At 36.7% G+C, this 23,772-nt stretch overlaps 2 protein-coding genes and 1 pseudogene across 2 annotated transcripts; 2 read left to right on the top strand and 1 right to left on the bottom strand.

Moving 5' to 3' along the window:
* Positions 1-2,508: 2,508 nt before the first annotated feature.
* Positions 2,509-3,733, bottom strand: LOC142837041 (malate dehydrogenase, mitochondrial pseudogene; annotated as a pseudogene).
* A 6,012-nt stretch (positions 3,734-9,745) lies between these two features.
* On the top strand, positions 9,746-10,687 carry LOC142842648 (olfactory receptor 8K5-like). The gene has a single exon (XM_075959339.1). The coding sequence runs from the start codon at positions 9,746-9,748 to the stop codon at positions 10,685-10,687; it is 942 nt and encodes a 313-aa protein (XP_075815454.1).
* Positions 10,688-18,122: 7,435 nt separating this feature from the next.
* LOC142842647 (olfactory receptor 8K3-like) lies at positions 18,123-19,082 on the top strand. Its single transcript, XM_075959337.1, has one exon. The coding sequence runs from the start codon at positions 18,123-18,125 to the stop codon at positions 19,080-19,082; it is 960 nt and encodes a 319-aa protein (XP_075815452.1).
* Positions 19,083-23,772: the final 4,690 nt, after the last annotated feature.

Here is a 23,772-nt window from a genome sequence, read left to right as displayed (position 1 = left end):
TTTTAATGGGAATGATCTTATAAGCTAATATATTTCAAAGCTTAGTCCCCAGTTAGTAGAACTATTTGGGAAGCATAAGGAGATGTGGCCTTATTGAAGGAGATGTGTGACCAGGGGTCACTTTGACGTTGCAAACCCTCACGTGATTCCAGGTTATCTGTCCTTGCCTCTTGATCAAAATGTGAGCTCTCTGCTAGAGGTCTAGCACTCTGCCTGCCTGCCTGCTGTCATGTTCCCTACCATTGCAGTCATGAATTTTACGACTCCAATAAACTCTTTTTGCATAAGTAGTCTTGGTTGTTTTATTTTTTACAACAATAGAAAAGTGACTAAGACAATAGACAACGTGATAATATAAAGGTGGGCCCTTAATTATTTACTTAAATCCTCTAGAAAGAGCACTTACGGAGTAGAGGTGAAAGTAGGACCATTAATATAGTACATGAGGGAACATTAAGCTATATGAAGATAACTAGCCAGTTGTCTATGAGAGGCAGACTTTGTGTAGACATCATATATGCAGACATGTTGGTCATGAGCGTAAACATTCCCACATATGAAGAACTTCATTTCTGTCCCTTATAAGTGGTCCTGTGGTGATATTTCTTTACAGCTGTGAAAATATAGACAAGAGCTCAGGAGCTGAAATTAAGCCTTCACAGTCTGCTTTTCTGGGTATTCCAGCCAGCCCTACTAAGAGACTAGTACCAACCTTCTAAGCTCAGGAAAATCATGTCCTCAATTTTATATTTTTTGGGTTTACATTTTTTTAATTTATTTTTATTAAAAATTTCCACCTCCTCCCCTCCTTCCATTTCCAGTCCTCTCCCCCCAATCCCACTCCCCATCCCTCTCCAGTCCAAAGAGCAGTCAGGGTTCCCTGCCCTGTGGGAAGTCCAAGGTCCTTTCCCCTCCATCCAGGTCTAGAAAGGTGAGCACCCAAACAGACTGGGCTCCCACAATGCCAATACATACAGTAGAATCAAAACCCAGCGCCATTGTCCTTGGCTTCTCTGTCAGCCTCCACCGTCAACCACCTTCTGAGAGCCCGGTTTGATCACATGCTCCATCAGTCCCAGTCCAGCTGATCTTGGTGAGCTCCCATTAGATCAGCCCCAACCGTCTCAGTGGGTGGGCACACCCCTGGTAGTCCTGACTTCCTTGCTCACGTTCTCCCTCCTTCTGCTCCTTATTTGAATTGAACATTGAAGCCATTCATATGTTGGCAGCAACCAACACTGTCCAATCAGGTTTAAGGTTCACTCAACAGAAGGTAAACTAGTCTTGGTAATGGAAACATAACTTCTCAGGGTTAGTGCTGTCATGAACCTTACTAAAAATGTTCTATTGCTGCTTTGCTACTGCATCTTAACATCTCACTATATTCTAAATCTTAATATTTACAGGTAAGTGTACCTACTATCCTTTCTCAAAATAAAAAAAAAATTCTTAAAGCTCCCTTTGAACAACTCCATAAGATTTCTCTTTAGTTATTGACCCAAATTTTTATCGTAAAGACAGTTTATGATTATAAATGTTTGTATGACAACAATATTTTCTAATTATTTTTTCAAAATTTAATATGATTGCACTGCATTATTTGTAGTATTATTGTATTATTTTCTCACTCCTCCCTCTCCTGCAAGTACTGCCACTGCCCTGACACCCTCTCAAATTCAGGACTTCTTCTTCTTTATTTATTATTGTAACACATATTTGTGTGTGAGCACATTACCAAAATATTTGCAGAGTGTTTTTTTTTTTCATTTATCTCAGACGTAAAAGTATTTTCATTGAATTAGTTAAGTCAGATGATGACAAGGACCATAAAAACGACTTCTTCAAACTGGTAATAACTGACCTTCTATCTCAGCTGCTGGAAGTTCATTAGCTTGTCACTACTACTGACAAGTGTCTGTCTTCAACCCATTGCATCTCTCATTAAATGTAAATAAGATAAATAACATTGCTATACATTTTACTATCCTTAAAAGTTTGACAGGTGTTTTAAATAAGCAGTCCAGATTGTTGCTAAACTGTGGTAATTTCATAAGTTATCCCTGGTTCTTTAACTGGCATCTAGGAGCACATTCTCTTTGGAGTGATACCTTGATCAGCAGTATGTGGGGGGGGGGGGGGAAGGCCTTGATCTTGCCTCAAAGTGAAGTGTCAGGCTTTATTTACTCCACATGGGAAGTCTTACCCTTTCTAAGGAGTGGAGGTGTGGGGTAAAGGGTGGAATGAGAGGAGGGGAAGAGGGAATGGGAACAGGCATAGCTATATAAAATGAGAAAAGATCATATTAAAAAATTCTTAAATAAAACAGGAAAAATTAAAGTACATAACATAATTTTCTATTTATTTTGTAGAAAGATGAATTTATGAACATCTTCAGGCTTCTAGATTAGAAGTGGCTACCATTTTTAGTTTTATTTACCCAAATTATTAGAAATATTACTGGGCTATATTCTCTATAACTATCTGGAGATGAACTTTCAAGTTGCAAAATTGTTTTATTTTTTTTTAAGACAACCAGTCTGCTTTATTGTCATTATCAACAGACCAGCCACCTTTGGGAAGGGATGCTGATGCTGGTACAACACCCATCATCAAAGCAAACTGGTTTTAGTGACATGATGCTGAATAAGTTAGGGTGATATGGCTGCTTGGGACTTGCACCTCTCTCTTCATGTTCTTCACAAAGTCCTCGCCTTTCTTGATGGAGGCTTTGAGCTCAGGGATGGCCTCAGCAATCATTTTCTCCTCAAAAGGAGTGATTTTGCCAATGATCAGATTCTTCTCCAGGCCTTTTTTCCCCAACAGCAAGGGTGTGGAAAAGTAAGTGCACTCTGTCTCTTTGGACTGAACAAAAGAACTCTCGACAACACCTTCCTTCCTGTTCATGGCATCCACAAGGGAGAACACAAAACAGGCCCCAGCATAAGCCATGGACAGAGTGGCAGAGCCTGCTCCAGCCTTGGCCTTCACAACTTCAGTGCCAGCCTCCTGGATCCTCCTGGTGAGTGCAGTCAGCTGGTCTTGGGGAAAGTCAACTTTGGGAGTACACCGAGAGAGCAAGGGGATGATGGTCTTCCCAGCATGGCCACCAATGACAGGCACGTTGACCCAAGCAGGATCCAAACCCTTCAGCTCCGCCACGAATGTGTTCACTCTGACAATGTCAAAGGTTGTCACACCGAAGATCTTGTTGGGGTTGTACACGCCGTGCTTCTTGAAAACTTCTGCGGTGATGGGGATGGTGGAGTTAACCGGGTTGGCAATGATGCAGATCATGGCTTCAGGGCAGTGCTGGGCACAGGCGGCAGTCAAGGTGGCCACAATGGTAGCATTGGTGTTGAATAGGTCATCCCGTGTCATTCCTGGCTTCCTGGGCACTCCGGCTGGGATCACCACCACATCACAACCTTTCAGGCAATCTGGTAGCTGATCGGGTCCAAGGTAGCCTTTCACGTTTGCTCTGGTCTCGATGTGACTCAGATCCGCTCCCACACCAGGCGTGTGAGCAATATCATAGAGGGTCAGGAAACTCACCAGGGGGCTGTTCTTTAGTGCCCCCGGAAGCTCCCAGCACCGCTACTTTAGCATTGTTCTGGGCCGAACTGCTGAAGCTGCGGTGGAGAGCAGCACCAGCAGGCCAGGCAAGAGCAGACAGCATGGCTGGGGCAGGCAGGACACAGACCTGCAGATGAACAAGCTAACACTGGACAAGTGACGCAAAATTGTTTTATATATATATTGAGAGAGAGTATTTATGCATGGTATATAACTATATATTGTTGTATATAATATCAACTAAATATATACACAATATATATATATTAAAAGTGCATATATTATAATGTTATAATGAATCATTACACACTAGCACACACAATTTCCCTATGTTAATGGGGATCCCCTAGGAATTTAGTTATACTCACAAATGCTCTGGGATCTTTCAAAATATTGCTTGGTATCTCTTAAGAGACAATCTAAAAAGGTGAGGAAAAATATAAGTTATGCTCGTTTTTTTTCACATGTGAGAAATGCATGAAAAGCAAGATGAGGCTTCATCACAGGTAAAAAAGAGTATTGTCATGTGACATTATGTGTCACAGATATCTGCAATGTTTGAGTAACATTTATATCACCACTTAAATAGTGGGGACACAGAAAACTCTCAACATTTATTATTCAGTATTCAGTGATTCTTAGCACCAAATGTACCTGAGGTACAATAAGACTTTTCTTCTCTAAATTAATGTGAGCATTTTTTATATTTTATATACTTTTATAGAACAAATTAAAATATATTCTTTAAATATAATTATTCTGTTGATTATATAATGTGTGTATTTGCATATTGGCTCCACAAGGAGAAAATAAGCAGTAATTTTTTTCCACAAAAAAGTAAGTTCAATCAGTGAGAAAGTCTTCTTCTTAACATTTTCTACTTGAACTTGAGTAGTTTTATATGAGCTTCAGCTACCCAGGAAATTATTTAGCAATGAGAATCACAATAACACATTTCTGGGAGTGCTGGCCTATACTGCATTCCAAGCACTCAGAAGCCTGTTGCAGCAGGACTTCAAACATTCTAAAAACAAATGTAGGTGACCTGTGAGGTCTTAGTAAGACTGTTACCAGATGAAGGTTCTATGGTAACAATTAAGGTAGTCACCAATCTGATTGCAGGAGAAGACCAATCCATGCATGTTCTTCACTATTGCTAGGAGTCTTATTTGAGGTCATCTGTATGGATTCCTAGGTATTTCCCTTGTACCAGGTTTCACCCTAACCCCATATTGGCCCCCTCTATCAAGATACTTCTTTGCATTGCTTGGCCTCTTCACTCTTCCCCAACATGAACACCCAGATCTGTCATGTATTTTTTAAAAGAAATATAATTCTACAGACCAGCAAAGCTAAAATATTTCAATGAAACTTACATAAATAAAAATATATGGAGGTGCAAACAAATCAGTTTTTTTCTGGAAATCCACCATATATTAAATACGTTATAAATATGTGTCATGATTCTCCAATATTTACTACGGATATATTGTGAAAATAATATATCTCCCAGGAAGTGTTTCCATATCATCTCATGTTTATGTATAAGAATAGAATGTATTGTTCGTATATGTTTAGGTAGTGAAAGGATAGTAAAATCAATCATTCTATTATTATAAGTCTAAGATGCTAATAAAGTTCATTTGTGAATTTTAATGTTTAATGATATTGTTTGTTTCATATATTCCACTAGACTAAGGCATGTAGTATTTTACTTTTATTATACCCAAAGAACAATTAATAGATGAACAAGACACTCTGCCTCCCTCAGGAAATCATGTACAATTTGTTTACCCACCTGCATTTGAGCTTCAATACAGTGAATCTCTTGGGACTAGAAATGAAAAATTATATAAATGAAAGTACATTAAATCCCCTAAGTTACAAACTAAGAGGATCAAAACTGGATTGCTAAGCAGGGTCTTCACACAGGTAAGAAGGAACAGTGGGTTTTGAAACTTTTTAAGAAGCATCCTATAACTGAACTATTACCAAAAACCTAAATATTGATTGTATTAATAACCACGGTAGACCTTTTCTGCAGTCACTAATGCTCTGTGTTCATTATTCACAATGCTCATGTTAAAATGACTATCTTGCTCCTCAGTCATCCATTAACCAGACCCTTTTCCTATGTGTTATCATCTGTCTCATATCTCCTAATACTCAGGAAGCCCTTCCTGGAGAGGCAGAACAAGACAGCGTTTATGAGACTATATTCATATGTTCCATGAAGTATTTGAATCTTGACTTTACCATGTATATTTGAGTGACCGTTTATTAAGTATTGCAGCCCTCTGCGTCACAGTTTACTTGTGTTCTGTAGGAGTAGAGAAGACATAACTACCTACTTCCTAGTGTACTGTGAGGAACACATGAGTTCAGGTCAGCAAAGAGTTTAGGAGTATAATCAGCACACAATATTTTTCCTCTTTCTCTTGGCACTTACATTCTTTACAATGGGCCTCTTTTCATAGTTCTTCACAAGTGTGTAAGAACTGTCAGGGTATTCCATCAGGACTTTGTTTTCACAGAAGAGAGAATCATGGTTCAGAGATCAGTAGAAATGGTGATTCATCATGAAGAACAAAGAAGTGGCAGAAAACGAGACTGTTAGGGGATCTGAATCGAGTCTTGAGAATTAGGTTTTGAACTTTAGTAAAAATGCTGAGATGCACTAAAACTTTTATCCCTAGCTAAAGATTTATGTAATATAAATATAGTTTGTAAAGTAGTCTTATTGCTTCTTTAAACATATGCTTGACTTGATAAGAAGGAAATAAAGGTTTACAATTACACACAAAAATATGCACACACACATGTGTGTGATTTAAAACTTGAAATAGTAAATGAAGAAATAAAATAAAATACTTTTGTACATAATTTAAAAACCTTGGCAACAGACTAAGTAGTTATTAGTTCTTTTATCAAAATGATGACTTTATTGCTGGATATGAGGGCACACACCTGTAATCCCAACTCTCATTGAGTAGAATAAATAGGGTCAGAAGCTACAGAAGACTTTCTTGATGTAGAGACATTAAGAACACAAATTCCAGGTCACCCTGGGCTACACAGAAAGACCAAGTCTCAAAACACAGAACGATATCTTTTTCCTTGCTCTCATGTCTGTCCTTCCTCCATCTCAACTATCCCATCGCCTCAAGTTCTCCTCAGCCCTTCCCTCTTCCCTCCCCTGCCCCTTCTACCCTCCCCTCTTACCCTACTCCCATGCTCCCAATTTTATCAGGCAATCTTGTCTGTTTCCAAGGTGGATCTATATATGTTTTTCTTTGGGCTCACCTTATTTCTTAGCTTCTCTGGGATCAAGATTTATACGTTCAATGTCCTTTTTTTATATCTAGTATCAACTTATGAGTGAGAACATACCATATTCATCCTTTTGGGTCTGGGTTACCTCACTCAGGACAGTGTATTCTAATTCCATCCATTTCCATGCAAAATTCAAGATGTCATTGTTTTTTTTTTGTTGTTGTTGTTGTTTAACCACTGAACGAATAGCTCTCTAATGTATAAATGTGCCACATTCTTTTTATCCATTTTTTGTTTGAGGGGCATCTAAGTTGTTTCCAGATTCTGGCAATTACAAATAATGCTGCTATGTACATAGTTGAACAAATGCTTTTGTAGTATGATAGAGCATCTTTTGGGTATATGCCCAAGAGTAGTATTGCTAGATCCTGAGGTAGGTTGATTCCCAATTTTCTGAGAAACCACCGTACTGATTTCCAAAGCATTTGCACAAGTTTGCATTCCCACCAGCAGTGGATGAGTGTTTGCCTTACTCCACATCCTCTCCACCATAAGCTGTCATTGTTATTTTTGATCTTAGCCATTCTGACAGGTATAAGATTGTATCTCAGAGTTGTTTTAATTTGCATTTCCCTGGTGGCTAAGGATGTTGAATATTTCTTTAAGTATCTTTGGCCATTTGAGATTTTTCTGTTGAGAATTCTCTGTATAGGTTTGTACTCCAATTTTTATTTGCATTATTTAGAATTTTAATGTCTAATTTCTTGAGTTCTTTATATATTTTGGAGACCAGTCGCTTGTTTGATATGGGGTTGGTGAAGATCTTTTCCTCTCAGTAGGCTGACTTTTTGTCTTATTGAACATGTTCTTTGCTTTACAGAAGCTTCTCAGAGTATAAGATATCCATAGTAAATATTAGTGAATCATGACACATCTTTATAACATATTTAATATATGGTTTTTTTCAGAAAAAAACTAATTTGTTAACAACTCCATATATTTTTAATTATATAAGTTTCATTGGAATTTTTTAGCTTTGCTGGTCTGTAGAATTATATTTCTTATAAAAATTCGTGAGGGATATGGGTTGGGGAAAAGTGAAGAGGGCGAAAAATGAAAAGAAGTATCTTGATAGAGGGGGCCATTATGGGGTTAGAGTGAAACCTGGTACAAGGGAAATACCTAGGAATCCATACAGATGACCCCAAAAAAAGACTCATAGCAATAGTGAAGAACATGCATGGGTTGGTCTTCTCCTGCAATCAGATTGGTGACTACCTTAATTGTCACCATAGAACCTTCATCTGGTAACACTTACTACGACCTCACAGGTCACCTACATTTGATTTTAGAATGTTTGAAGTCCTGCTGCAACAGGCTGCCGAGTGCTTGGAATGCAGTATAGACCAGCACTCCCAGAAATGTGTTATTGTGATTCTCATTGCTAAATAATTTCCCAGGTAGCTGAAGCTCATATAAAATTACTCAAGTTCAAGTAGAAAATGTTAAGAAGACTTTCTCACTGACTGAACTTACCTTTTTTTATTTTTTATTGAAAAAAAATTTCTGCGTCCTCCCAGCCTCCCATTTCCCTCCCCCCTCCTCCCGCCCCTATCTTCCTCCCCCCACTCCTCTCCCTCTCCAGTCCGAAGAGCAGTTAAGGTTCCCTGCCCTGTGGAAAGTCCGATGTCCTCCCTCTCCATCCAGTTCTAGGAAGGTGAACATACAAACTGGTTAGGCTCCCACAAAGCCAGAACATGAAGTAGGATCAAAACCCCGTATTATTGTCCTTGGCTTCTCATCAGCCCTCATTGTCCACCATGTACAGAGAGTCCGGTTTTATCCCATGCTTTTTCAGTCACAGCGAGCTGGCCTTGGTGAGCTCCCAATAGATCAGCTCCACTGTCTCAGTGGGTGGGTGCACCCCTCCTGGTCCTGAGTTCCTTGCTCATGTTCTCCCTCCTTCTGCTCCTCATTGTGACCTTGGGAGCTCAGTCCAGAGCTCCAGTGTGGGTCTCTGTCTCTATCTCCATCCATCACCAGATGAAGGTTCTATAGTGATACGCAAGATATTCGTCAGTATTGCTATAGGCTAGGGTCATTTCAGGTTCCCTATCCTCAGCTGCCCAAGGAACTAACTGGGGACATTGCCCTGGGCACCTGGGAGCCACTCTAAGACTTGCCAACTCTAAGGAGGCTCCCTTACCTAAGAATTGTGCTTCCCTGCTCCCCTATCCAACCTTCCTTTATGCCCAATCATCCTGTTTCCCCAAGTTCCCCCCATCCTCCCCTTCTCACTTTTCTCTCCCCATCTCCCCTTATCCCCATCCAACCCCACACCCAAAAATCCCCAATTTTTTTTATTTTTTGGTTTTTCGAAACAGGGTTTTTCTGTAGCTTTGGTGCCTGTCTAGGAACTAGCTCTTGTAGACCAGGGTGGCTTCAAACTCCCAGAGATCTGCCTGCCTCTGCCTCATGAGTGCTGGGATTAAAGGCATGCGCCACCACCGCCCAGCAGCACTTACTTTTTTGTGAGGAAAAAAATTATTGCTTATTTTCTTCTTGGATAATTCAATATGCAAATACACACATTATATAATCAACAGAATAATGATATTTAAAGAATATATTTTAATTTGTTCTATAAAAGTATATAAAATATAAAAATGCTCACATGAATTTAGAGAAGAAAAGTCTTAATACTCGTTATGGGTAGAAAGGAAAAATATAAGGGATAGAAATATGCTCTGCCAGAATTAGAGTAAGCTCTTATTTCTTAGATGTTTCTCAAGAGTGGAAATTGAGTCATTAAATGCTACTTTTTGTCTTGTCTTTGAATTTGCTTGGGTGAGTTTATGCAAAAGCTGATGACACTTGTGTATCTTCTCAGATGATTGAAATGAGTCCCGGGAATTCAACAGTGCCAGCTGAATTCATTCTGACAGGAATCACACACAGGCCAGATCTGCAGCTTCCTCTTTTGGGTGTCTTCCTAGTCATCTATGGAGTCTCTGTGATAGGCAATCTGATCATGATCATTCTGACCAAATTGGATCCTCGACTTCACACACCTATGTATTATTTTATCAGACACCTGGCTTTCATTGATCTTGGCAACTGTACTGTCATTTACCCAAAGATGATGGTGAATTTTGTATTGGATCAAAATGTCATTTCTTACTATGCCTGTGCCATACAGATGGCTTTCAACATTGCGTTCATTATCAGTGAACTTTTTATCTTATCTGCAATGGCCTATGACCGCTATGTGGCCATCTGCAACCCTTTGCTCTACAGTGCCATCATGTCTCAGAGACGTTGTCATGTGCTGGTGGGCATTCCATATCTCTACAGTATCTTCCAGGCTGTGTTAATAACTAGTAAGATTTTTACATTGACTTTCTGTGGCTCTAATGTCATTAGCCATTTTTACTGTGACAGCATCCCCACGTTACTTTTGCTATGTTCAAATGCACGGGATATAGAATTGGTGATCATATTATTTTCGGCACTTAATTTGATCTCCTCCCTCTTCGTAGTCTTAGCATCTTACCTTCTGATTCTGTTAGCCATATATGGAATGCATTCTGCAGAAGGCAGGAAAAAGGCCTTCTCCACTTGCGGGTCTCATCTGACAGTGGTGGTGGTATTTTATGGGACTCTACTCTTCATGTACTTACAGCCCAAATCCACACACTCATTTGAAACTGATAAAATAACGTCTGTGTTTTACACTTTAGTAATTCCCATGCTGAATCCCTTGATCTACAGCTTTAGAAACAAAGAAGTGAAAAATGCTTTTCTAAGAGTCTTTACGGACCAATGTAAACTTTGTACTTAATATAAAATGCAGAATGCTAATACAAAATTTGATAAAGAAAGTATATGTCAAAACTAGTATCTATATTAGCAATTCATTTGATTAACAAAATGAAAACTCACAATAATAAACAATAATATAATGCATTCCATGTAGTCATGTAAAATATTCATTAGATAGCTACAGAACTCCAATATATTATGCAAATGGAAACACATGTTTAAATATATTTATGTAACTTGTGTGTTTTTTTTAGGTTTGCATGGATTTCTTGTCTTATTCTTTTATGTGTTTGAACACTTGTCTATTTAGTCTTGTTTTCATTTTGTGTTTTAAACCTAAAATTGTTGTAAACAAACTTGATAAAGCATAGACATGATGTCTTTGAACACTATAAACTTTAATATTTCTGATATTCTGTCCTATATAACTTATATAATTAGTTACAATATTATTTAATTATTTGTAAAGCAATTCTAGATGACAGATGACATTTATTATACATTGCTGTTTTTTCTGAATACCATGAATTTTCATTATTACTGGTCCTGTTTTCTTCTTTAAAAGATCTCCAGAGAGAAGATCTTCAGAAATCTGTGGTTACATTCTTAATGTTATTTTTCTATACTGAGTGTTCATAAGACTTTCAGGAGAATTACAGGAGGATTATAATAAACAGTTTTCAGAAATAATACACAAATATACACATACATACACACTGTTGAATTGCCATCCACACCAACTAGGGTTGGTGTTTTTAGTATTGTCGGTATTGCAATTTTTGATTTTCTTAGTGAATTGTGTGACACAAAGTATACATTTTGTCTAGTGTGTGCTCAATTGTAATATTTATGTATTTATTTTGAACATAAGCTAATAATCAAAATTTTTTCTAAGTTTCACTAACCATGAATTAACTCTGCTGCCTGTGATGTATCTGTTTGTAGATCACACTATAACACTACTGAGGTCTAATCTGTCCCACAAATTCATGTGCCTGCAATTAGTAAGTAGAGTGCTTTTAATGGGAATGATCTTATAAGCTAATATATTTCAAAGGTTAGTCCCCAGTTGGTAGAACTATTTGGGAAGGATAAGGAGATATGGCCTTATTGAAGGAGATGTGTGACCAGGGGTCACTTTGAGGTTGCAAACCCTCACGTGATTCCAAGTTAGCTTTCCTTGCCTATTGTACATCAAAATGTGAGCTCTCTGATACAGGTCTAGCACTGTGCCTGTATGCCTATTGTCATGCACACTACCACAAATAGTCATGGATTTTAAGTCCCCAATAAACTCTTTTTGCATAAGTATTTTTGGTTGTTTTATTTATTACAATAGAAAAGTAACTAAGACAATAGATAACGTGATAATATAGGGGTGGGCCCTTAATTATTCAATTAAGTCCTGTAGGAAGAGCACTTTAGGAGTCGAGGTCCTGTGGTGGGTATTTTTTTACTGCTCAGAAAATATAGACAAATGCTCAGAGGCTGAAATTTCTGTTTAAGCCTTCACGTTCTGCTTTTCTGGGTATTCCAGTCAGCCCAACTAAGAAACTAGACTCAACGTTCTAAGCTCGAGAAAATCATATTTTCAATGTTAAAACTGAACATTGAACATCCCCATTGTCTCAGTATGTGGGTGCACCCCTCGTGGTCCTGAGTTCCTTGCTCGTGCTCTCTCTCCTTCTGCTCCTGATTAGGACCTTGAGATTTCAGTCCGGTGCTCTTATGTGGGTCTCTGTCTCTGTCTCCTTTCATGGCCTGATGAAGGTTAATATTCAGGAGGATGCCTATATGTTTTTCTTTGGCTTCACCTTCTTATTTAGCTTCTCTCGGGAACTCACCAAGACCAGCTGGCCTGGGTCTGAAAAAGCATGGGATAAAACCGGACTAGCTGAACATAGCAGACAATTAGGACTACTAAGAACTCAAGAACAATGGCAATGGGTTTTTGATCCTATTGCACATTTTTTGGGAACCTAAGCCGTTTAGATGCTCACCTTACTAGACCTGGATGGAGGTGGGTGGTCCTTGGACTTCCCACAGGGCAGGGAACCCTGATTGCTTTTCGGGCTGACAAGGGAGAGGGACTTGATTGGGGGAGGGGGAGGGAAATGGGAGGCGGTGGCGGGGAGGAGGCAGAAATCTTTAATGAATGAATGAATAAATGAATGAATGAATAAATAAATAACAAAACTGAACATTGAAGCCACTCATCTGTTGGTGGCAACCAACAGCTGTCCAATCAGATTTAAGGCTCACTCAACAAAAGGTAAATTAGTCTTGGTAATGGAAACATAACTTCTCAGGGTAGTGCTGTCATGAACCTTACTAAAAATGTTCTATTGCTACTTTGCTACTGCATCTTAGCATCTCACTATATTCTAAATCTTAATATTTACAGGTAAGTGTACCTACTATCCTTTCTCAAAATAAAAAAAAAATCTTAAAGCCCCCTTTGAACAACTCCATAAGATTTCTCTTTAGTTATTGACCCAAATTTTTATCGTAAAGACAGTTTATGATTATAAATGTTTCTCTGACAACAATATTTTCTAATTAATTTTTAAGAACTTAATATGATTGCACTGCATTTGTATTATTTTCTCACTCCTCCCTCTCCTGCAAATCCTGCCACTGCCCTGACACCCTCTCAAATTCATGACTACTTCTTTAATTATTATTGTTACACCTATTTGTACATGTGTGTATATATAACCTAAATAAAATTTGCATAGTGTTCTTTTCCTTTATCTCAGGCATAAAAGTATTTTCATTGAATTAGTTAAGTCAGATGATGACAAGTACCATAAAAACGACTTCTTCAAACTGGTAATAACTGACTTTCTATCTCAGCTGCTGAAAGTTCATTAGTTTGTCACTACTACTGACAAGTGTCTGTCTTCAATCCATTGCATCTCTCATTAAATGTAAATAAGATAAATAACATTGCTACACATTTTACTATCCTTAAAAGTTTGACAGGTGTTTTAAATAAGCAGTCCAGATTGTTGATAAATGGTGGTAATTTCATAAGTTGTTCCTGGTGCTTTAACTGGCATCTAGGAGCACATTCTTTTTGGAGTGATACCTTGATTAGCATATATATATATATATATATATATATATATATATATATATATATATATGTATATGTGTGTGTGTGTTGTGTGTGTGTGTGTGTGTGTGTGTGTATGGGGGAAGGCCTTGATCTTGCCTCAAAGTGAAGTGTCAGGCTTTATTTACTCCACATGGATGGGAAGTCTTACCCTTTTTAAGGAGTGGAGGTGTGGGGTAAAGAGTGGAATGAGGGGAGGTGAGGAGGGTGTGGAAACAGGCATAGCTATATAAAAGAAGAGGATTACATTAAAAAAATCTTAATTAAAAAAGAAATAAAGTACTTAGCATAATTTTCTGTTTATTTTGTAGGAAGATGAATTTATAAACATTCTCAAGCTTCTAGTTTGGAAGTGGTTAACATTTTTAGTTTTATTTACCCAAGTTATTAGAATGATTACTGGGCTAAATTCTCTATAATTATCTGGAGATGGATTTTCAAGTTTCACAATTGTTTGTGTGTGTGTGTGTGTGTGTGTGTGTGTGTGTGTGTGTGTAGAGAGAGAGAATTTATGCTTGTTATATAACTATATATTGTTGTATATAATTTCAAATAAATATATACACAGTATATATAATAGACCTGCATATATTATATTGTTATAATGAATCATTGCACACTATTACACACGATTTCCCTTTGTTAATGGGGATTCCCTAGGAATTTAGTTATACTCACAAATGCTCTGGGATCTTTCAAAATATTGCTTCGTATCTCCCAAGAGACAACCCCAAAAGGTGAGGAAAAATATAAGTTATGCTCATTTTTTTCCATGTGAGAAACGCATGAAAGGCAAGATAGAGGCTTCATCACAGGTAAGAAAGAGTATTGCCATGTGATATTATGTGTCACAAACACCTGCAGTGTTTGGGTAACATTTATATCACCACTTAAATAGTGGGGGACACAGAAAACTCTCAACATTTATTATTCAGTATTCAGTGATTCTTGCCTCCAAATGTAACTGAGGTACAATAAGACTTTTCTTCTCTAAATTAATGTGAGCATTTTTTATATTTCCTATACTTTTAAAGAACAAAATAAAATATGTTCCTTAAAATCATTTTTCTGTTGATTATATAAATGTGTGTGTTTACATGTTGATTTTAAACTGAAACAAGAACTGAGAGTAAGTAATGGATAACTCTATAGATATGAATGTCTAAATGGCACGATGAAGTTTTTGGCAACATTGATAGTTCATGTTGATTTTCCTACAAACACTTACTGAGTGTCTATGCTTTGGTGACACTAAAAATGTCAGGTTTTTGTTAGAAAACAAGGATCTTATGATTATCAATCATTATTTAAATAGATAGTAGATATTTAAAAAGTCAGTCTCATGGCAAAATAGAAAATTCAAATGTTCTTTTGATGCTCAATGAAATCTGACAGACGTAGATACAGTTTTCTTACAAAGTACTGATACAGAGCTAAATCATTAAAATAACCCAACTGATAGTGAAAACTGAAAAAGTAATCAGATTCTTCCCATAGAACTCCAAAGCTGGAGAAAGGAAGGCAATACTATCTTCAGACTTAACAAGAAAACAAATACACTCTCTCGCTCTCAGATCAGGAGGGGGAACAAATTGCAGAAAAAACTTGAGATCCTTCTGAAGTAAGCATGGAGATGAAGAAATGATAGCTAGAAAATAATGACAAAGGATAAAAAAGAATAATTACTTATATGCATGAGCATTCCCAAATGAAATACATCATACATTGATTAATATGCTAACTTAAAAAACTTAATGAAGAAAAATGTGCAAATGATCAGAGTCTTACAAAAGTTGATTTACTTGTATTTGCTACAAATAAATATAAAAGATACAAGCTAACAGAATAAAGGCTCATGTTGCTTGAGTATTTTGATCTCAGAATGCTTCCTGGAATATATGTCTACGCAATAGATTGGTCATACTAGAGACAGTAGTTTTATAAACTGAGAAGACATTTTTTAAAGAATTTAATGCAAATTACATTACTAATTATGTTAATTTATGTGTTTTACTTTTTGTCCATGTCTTATTTAGACATGACATTTACTATAATTTTCACCATAGGCATTTCTTTTATATCTCATTTAAAGCATTGGATCTCATTATTTTACTAACTTGATAATAGCTCTCATCCATCAATATGCATTCTACTTCAAGGTCTGTTCAATTTTTTTTATCATTATCATATTCACCTAAGTTCTACTTGATTAACTATAGGTTTTTCTTACCACACTAAAGAATAATGTGAAGAGATTCTTATTGTCTATAATAACAAAATGATTTCAATCATTTCCAGAGGTTTTGTGCATCTTTTCTATAGTATATTTTATTTAGTGCTTCTGGGCGTTTTCCCAGAATAACATTTGAATGTATCATTACCCCTAAGGGCAGCATAAAGTCAGGTGTTTGCCACACAGCACTAGGATGCATGAAATAAGAGGTCTGTAAATGTCTGAGTGCAATTGGAGTATATAATGAGATCCTGACTCATAGAAGAGGGGAAGGAGAACAATATAAAGCATATCTCCTTAAAAGTATCTTCTGTTTTATTTTCTTCACTTCATATAAATGATTAATAGGACAACATGGTTTATTGACTCATTTATACATATTTTCAACTTCTGTTCAGTGTGTTGAAGTTTGATATGTACAAACAAGACATGTAAATTTTTTCCGTTGAAAAATTTCGTGACTGAAACAGTAATAATTTTTAGTTGATGTAATCTTTATAATTCAATGCAATCTCTATCCAAACTAGGCTTTCTATATAATTACAATTACACACCAAACATTAAAGAAGATAATCATTTTCTATATATTGAAAATAAACATTTTTGCTCTGTTTTCTTTTGGTTTAGATCTGAGTGTTTTTGACAAGATCCCCCTATGAGTCCCACACTTATCTCAAACAATCTCTTTCTGTCACCTTCTAGTATTCTGAAGTTACAGGCATGCCTGTCGGCCCTACTGAACATTTGGCGTTATTATGAATTCTGTAAAACTGCCTTATATTTCCATGGTTGCCATATTTACCATAAAGCTATCATAAATCGATCCATACATCTACTATCTATCTACTATATAACTATGGTCTATCTCTCTATATGTATATAGAATGTGTCATGTTTTATAACATTAAGGAGATATTATGTGATATTATTGAGAAAAGGGATATTGGATATACTGATATATATTGACGCTTTTTCTGTCTTCAATCCATTAACAACAAAAGAAGCTTGCTTTTGGATTACAAATATGAAATATATATATATGCAGTCTATAAATGTTTGGGGAATGCAATCAAGCACAATTAAAATACCCATCTTCTCCCTCCTTCCGCTCCTCATTGGGACCTTGGGAGCTCAGTCCAGTGCTCCAGTGTGGGTCTCTGTCTCTATCTTCTTCCATCACCAGATGAAGGTTCTATGGTGATATGCAAGATATTCATCAGTATTGCTATAGGATAGGGTCATTTCAGGTTCCCTATCCTCAGCAGCCCAAGGGACTAACTGGGGACATCACCATAGGCTCCTGGGAGCCACTCTAGGGTCAAGTCTCTTGCCAACCCTACGGTGGCTCCCTTAACTAAGAATTGTGCTTCCCTGCTCCCCTATCCAACCTTCCTTTATCCCAATCCTCCTGTTTCCCCAAGTTCCCCCCTCCTCCCCTTCTCACTTTTCTCTCCCCATCAAGGAAGACAGGACCACGAGGGGTGCACCCACCCACTGAGACAATGGGGCTGATCTATTGGGAGCTCACCAAGGCCAGCTGGACTGTGACTGAAAAGGGGTGGGATAAAACCGGACTCTCTGAACATGGCGAACAATGAGGGCTGATGAGAAGCCAAGGACAATGGCACGGGGTTTTGATCCTACTTAATGTGCTGGCTTTGTGGGAGCCTAGCCAGTTTGGATGTTCACCTTCCTAGACATGGATGGAGGGGGGCGGACCTTGAACTTTCCACAGGGCAGGGAACCCTGACTGCTCTATGGACTGGAGAGGGAGGGGGAGAGGAGTTTGGGGGAGGGGGAGAAGGGTGGGAGGAGGGGGAGGGAAATGGGAGGCTGGGAGGAGGCAGATACTTTTTTGTTCCTTTTCTCAATAAAAAAAAAACAATTAAAATACCCAGCCTATCTTTCCATCTCTAACTAACTCTATGACACATATTGTCATTTAAGAACAATGAGTTTATACTCACAAATTAAATTTTTTTTAATTTGAAATTATGTTAATTATATTAGTATTGTATATGAAATATCTGTAAGTTGATAGTACAGGGCAGCTATTGTTAACATTGGTGTTTCTACTCCGAGCAGGTTTTCTGATAAGCCAGAATGGGGAATCACAACCTTACAGTGGTGACAGAATTCATCCTGATGGGCATCACAGACCACGCTGAACTTCAGGCCCCATTGTTTGGGCTCTTCCTCATCTTCTATCTGATCTCATTGATTGGCAACCTGGGCATGATCATCCTCACCACAGTGGACCCAAGGCTACAAACACCCATGTACTTCTTTCTCAAACACCTGGCTATCACAGATCTGGGTTATTCTACATCTGTCGGACCCAAAATGTTAATAAATTTTGTTGCGGATCAAAATACAATATCATTTAACCTTTGTGCTACACAGCTTGCTTTTTTTCTTGTGTTCATAGTTAGTGAGCTTTTTATTCTGTCTGCAATGTCCTATGACCGCTACGTGGCCATCTGTAAGCCTCTGCTCTACACTGTCATCATGTCACAAAGGGTATGTTGGGTACTAGTGGCCATTCCTTATCTCTATTGTTCATTTGTTTCTCTTCTAGTCACAATTAAGATTTTCACTTTGCCTTTCTGTGGCTACAATGTCATCAGTCATTTCTACTGTGACAGTCTTCCTTTGTTACCTCTGCTGTGCTCAGATACACATGAAGTTGAACTGATCATTCTAATTTTAGCAGCCTTTGATTTGATTTCTTCTCTTCTGGTTGTCCTTGGGTCCTACCTGCTAATCCTCATAGCTATTCTGAGAATGAACTCTGCTGAGGGCAGGCAGAAGGCTTTCTCCACCTGTGGGTCACACCTGACAGTGGTCATTGTCTTCTATGGAACTTTGATATTTATGTATGTGCAGCCCAATTCTAGCCACTCCTTTGACACAGATAAAGTGGCTTCCATATTTTATACCATGGTCATTCCCATGTTGAATCCCTTGATCTACAGCTTAAGGAACAAAGATGTAAAATATGCCCTGCAAAGGACATTGAATAATTTGTGCAAATTATTTTCTTTTGGTTTTCATAAAATATAAATTTTCCTAATCAAATACATTCAGAAAACATTAAAAGCATAATTGCTGCAATGTTAATTTGTAAATGTCTCATTTTATATTATTTTAGCTGTTATATTAGATTAATAATAAAAGTGAAAGAATTAAATAAAACTTTTCCACAATAAGTTTATTTTGTACAAAAGTGGAGAGAATACACACCAGAAACCTCTCCCCTAAACAAATGTACGTGCACATGCATGCACGCACACACATACACATACACACACACACACATACATATATACACCAGCAATAAGGAGAGAGACATGATGAGGCAACATGGGAGATAATGACAATTCAGAAAGAAAACGACTAAGTTCCTTGTGTGTTTATCATTTGTTGAATTAAAGCCCAAAGTAGCTGATCTCTTTGATCATTTTGTCCATGTAATTGCTTTTTCTCAGACTTAACCTTTACTTCTTAATATAATAGTTTTTATTTATATTGCATAATTTTACCTCTGCTGGAGCAGCCTGAGCCAGAAACCTCTGCTAATTGCTTACATGAAATAAAATTCTTATTACATTGCTAAAATAATGACTACTCTAAACACTATTACATTAGTTCTTTGTCAATACTTCCATTTCAACATATAATTCTGCTACCTGTAACTCAGTAAGTAATGTAAATATCATTACTGTCCCATGATCTTGTCTCATCAACCAATTTTCTCTATCATCAAGGACCTATCATTTAAGATCAGTACTCTTAAGCCCTTCATAAATGTGCTGAGGAGTAAGCGTGTATTCCTGTTATTGGCTTACTTCTTAACTATCTGTAAAGTATTAGAAATTTATAAAATTATCTAGAGATATGATGACCCTAAGTATGTGTTTATATATTTCTGTAATAGGTCTACATTGAGATTTTTTTATCTTATCAATATGTTTATATGTCTCAAAATTAACCAATATGAAAATACATTTTCAGTGATTCTCATTGGTTGCTCATATCAATGTATCATTTAGTCCATGAAAAGAAAATCAAATGATAGTATATATTTCATTTATTTTTCCTTTGATCTATACAAGTATATTTTGATGGCCTTAGACCCTCAAAGTTATAATAAGTCTGGAAAATAAGGATTTGCTTATGTTTTACATATTCATGTTCAAAACCATTCTCCAGATTTTACAATGAAAATATTGGTAATTTTTATATAAAAACATTTTGTTTTAATTTTGAGAACTTATTACCAGATTTTTATTTTTTGGAAATATCATGCTCTGTTAGTTATTTAAGATAAAAAGAAGTGACCCAACAAATTAATTCAAAACTGCATAAAAACATAAAGTACAGAAACAATAGCAGACATAATAAAAGGGACAGTGTAGGTGATGAAATATATTTCATTATTTCAGTGATTTTTAAAAATTATTTCTGAGACAACAACCCATACTAAAACTCAGATCAGCATAAAACTCCCCATGTAATGCAAACTGGTATAGAATCCTCCCACCTTTCAAGCACTATGACTTCAAGCTCCCCTGCCAAGTATAATATTTTAAAACAGTCTTAGCTTTGTTTCTTCATTTGCCTTCAGTACAAATAATGTTATAAGCTGAAGACACAGCACAACAGTTAAAAGCATTTGCTGATTGTGAATAGGGCCTGAGTTCAGTTTCCAGCACTTACACCAAAGAATCACAATGTGGAACTAAAATTCCACAGCTTTTGGCCTTATGAGAAGCTGAATATATCTAGAGCTCAAAAATGCATGTAGTTACACACAGAGACACATAAAATATTCTTTTATAATTCCATATGTGTTCCATGAAAGTTTAAGGAGTCATTTCAATGCATATGTATATAAAATAGTCAAAGTACATTACCCTTGTTTGAATGCTAAATATCATTGGCACAGTTAAAAATTGTCTTTAAGGTAGTCAAACTACCAAGGATTTCCAGGCAACGTTATTGAATAGCATATTTCAGACAGACATAAAAATGTGTTAGCAGAAATTAGCATTAGTTTTAAATAGTTAAAAATGTACCCAAAAGGAAGAAAAGGAGGACAGAAACAAGGGGAGGAGAAGGAAAAGTAGGAGGGGAAGAGGGGGAAGAGAGAGAGAGAGAAAGATATTTCTGTCTTTTCAGTCAGTATGGGCAAAAGTAGAATGAAAAAAATAATTTTTAGAAAACCTGTGAATAATAATTTATTTGTATATTGAATTCCCCAAGCAGAAAATAAGCATTAATTATTTTTCAACAAAAAAGTGAGCTCAATCAGTGAGAAATCTTCTTCATAATATTTTCTGCTTTAACTTGAGTAGTTTTATATGAACTTCAGCCACCCAGGAAATTACTTAGCAATGCGAATCACAATAACACATTTCTGGGAGTGCTGGCCTATACTGCATTCCAAGCACTCAGAAGCCTGTTGCAGCAGGACTTCAAACATTCTAAAAACAAATGTAGGTGACCTGTGAGGTCTTAGTAAGACTGTTACCAGATGAAGGTTCTATGGTGACAACTAAGGTAGTCACCAATCTGATTGCAGGAGAAGACCAATCCATACATGTTCTTCACTATTGCTAGGAGACTTATTTGGGGTGATCTGTATGGATTCCTAGGAATTTCCCTTGTACCAGGTTTCACCCTAACCTCATAATGACCCTCTATCATGATACCGCTTTTAATTGCTTACCCTCTCCACTCCTCCCCCAACATGAGCTCTTGTTTATTTTTTAAAAGAAATATAATTCTACAGACCAGCAAAGCTAAAAATTTCCAATGAAATTTACATAATTAAAAATATACGGAGGTGCAAACAAATCAGTTTTTCTGAAAATCAACCATATATTAAATATGTTATAAAGATGTGTCATGATTCTCCAATATTTACAATGGATATCTTATTATAAATAATACATTACACAGGAAGCTTTTCCATATCATGTCATGTTTATGTATAAGAATGGAATGTATTGTTCCTTTTAGTTTTAGGTAGTGAAAGGGTAGTGCAATTAATTATTCTATCATTATAAGTGAAAGATGCTAATAAAGTTCATTTATGAATTTTAATGTTTAATAATAATGTTTGTTTCATATATTCCACTAGACTAAGGCATGGAGTATTTTACTTTTATTATACTCAAAGAACAATTAATCGATGTACAAGACACTCTGCCTCCCTCAGGAAATCATGTACAATTTGTTTACCCACATGCATTTGAGCTTCAATTCAGTGAATCTCTTGGGACTAGAAATGAAAATTTATATAAATGAAAGTACATTAAATCTATTCATTTACTAACTAAGAAGATCAAAACTGGATTGCTAAGCAGGGTCTTCACACAGGTAAGAAGGAACCGTGGGTTTTGAAACTTTTTAAGAAGTATATGTAAACTGAATTATTACCAAAAACCTAAATATTAATTGTATTAATAACTACGGTAGACCTTTTCTGCAGTCACTAATGCTCTGTGTTCATTATTCACAATGCTCATGTTAAAATGACTATCTTGATCCTCAGTCATCCATTTAACTAGACCCTTTTCCTATCTGTTATCATCTGACTCATATCTCCTAATACTCAGGATGCCCTTCCTGGAGAGGCAGAACAAGATAGCTTTTATGAGACTATATTCATATGTTCCATGAAGTATTTGAATCTTGACTTTACCACGTATATTTGAGTGACCGTTTATTAAGTATTGCAGCCCTCTGCGTCACAGTTTACTTGTGTCCTGTAGGAGTAGAGAAGACATAACTACCTACTTCCTAGTGTACTGTGAGGAACACATGAGTTCAGGTCAGCAAAGAGTTTAGGAGTATACTCAGCACACAATATTTTTCCTCTTTCTCTTGGCACTTACATTCTTTCCAATGGGCCTCTTTTCATAATTCTTCACAAGTGTGTAAGAACTGTCAGGGTATTCCATCAGGACTTTGTTTTCACAGAAGAGAGAATCATGGTTCAGAGATCAGTAGAAATGGTGATTCATCATGAAGAAAAAAGAAGTGGCAGAAAACGAGACTGTTAGGAGATCTGAATTGAGTCTTGAGAATTAGGTTTTGAACTTTAGTAAAAATGCTGAGATGCACTAAAACTTTTATCCCTAGCTAAAGATTTATGTAATATATTATAAATATAGTTTGTAAAGTAGTCTTATTGCTTCTTTAAACATATGCTTGACTTGATAAGAAGGAAATAAAGGTTTACAATTACACACAAAAAATATGCACACACACGTGTGTGATTTAAAACTTGAAATAGTAAATGAAGAAATAAAATAAAATACTTTTGTACATAATTTAAAAACCTTGGCAACAGACTAAGTAGTTATTAGTTCTTTTATCAAAATGATGACTTTATTGCTGGATATGAGGGCACACACCTGTAATCCCAACTCTCATTGAGTAGAATAAATAGGGTCAGAAGCTACAGAAGACTTTCTTGATGTAGAGACATTAAGAACACAAATTCCAGGTCACCCTGGGCTACACAGAAAGACCAAGTCTCAAAACACAGAACGATATCTTTTTCCTTGCTCTCATGTCTGTCCTTCCTCCATCTCAACTATCCCATCGCCTCAAGTTCTCCTCAGCCCTTCCCTCTTCCCTCCCCTGCCCCTTCTACCCTCCCCTCTTACCCTACTCCCATGCTCCCAATTTTATCAGGCAATCTTGTCTGTTTCCAAGGTGGATCTATATATGTTTTTCTTTG

The sequence above is a fragment of the Microtus pennsylvanicus genome, chromosome 1 (genome assembly GCF_037038515.1).
Source record: "Microtus pennsylvanicus isolate mMicPen1 chromosome 1, mMicPen1.hap1, whole genome shotgun sequence".
Lineage (NCBI taxonomy): Eukaryota > Metazoa > Chordata > Mammalia > Rodentia > Cricetidae > Microtus > Microtus pennsylvanicus.
This window is presented reverse-complemented; position numbering and strand designations above follow the sequence as displayed.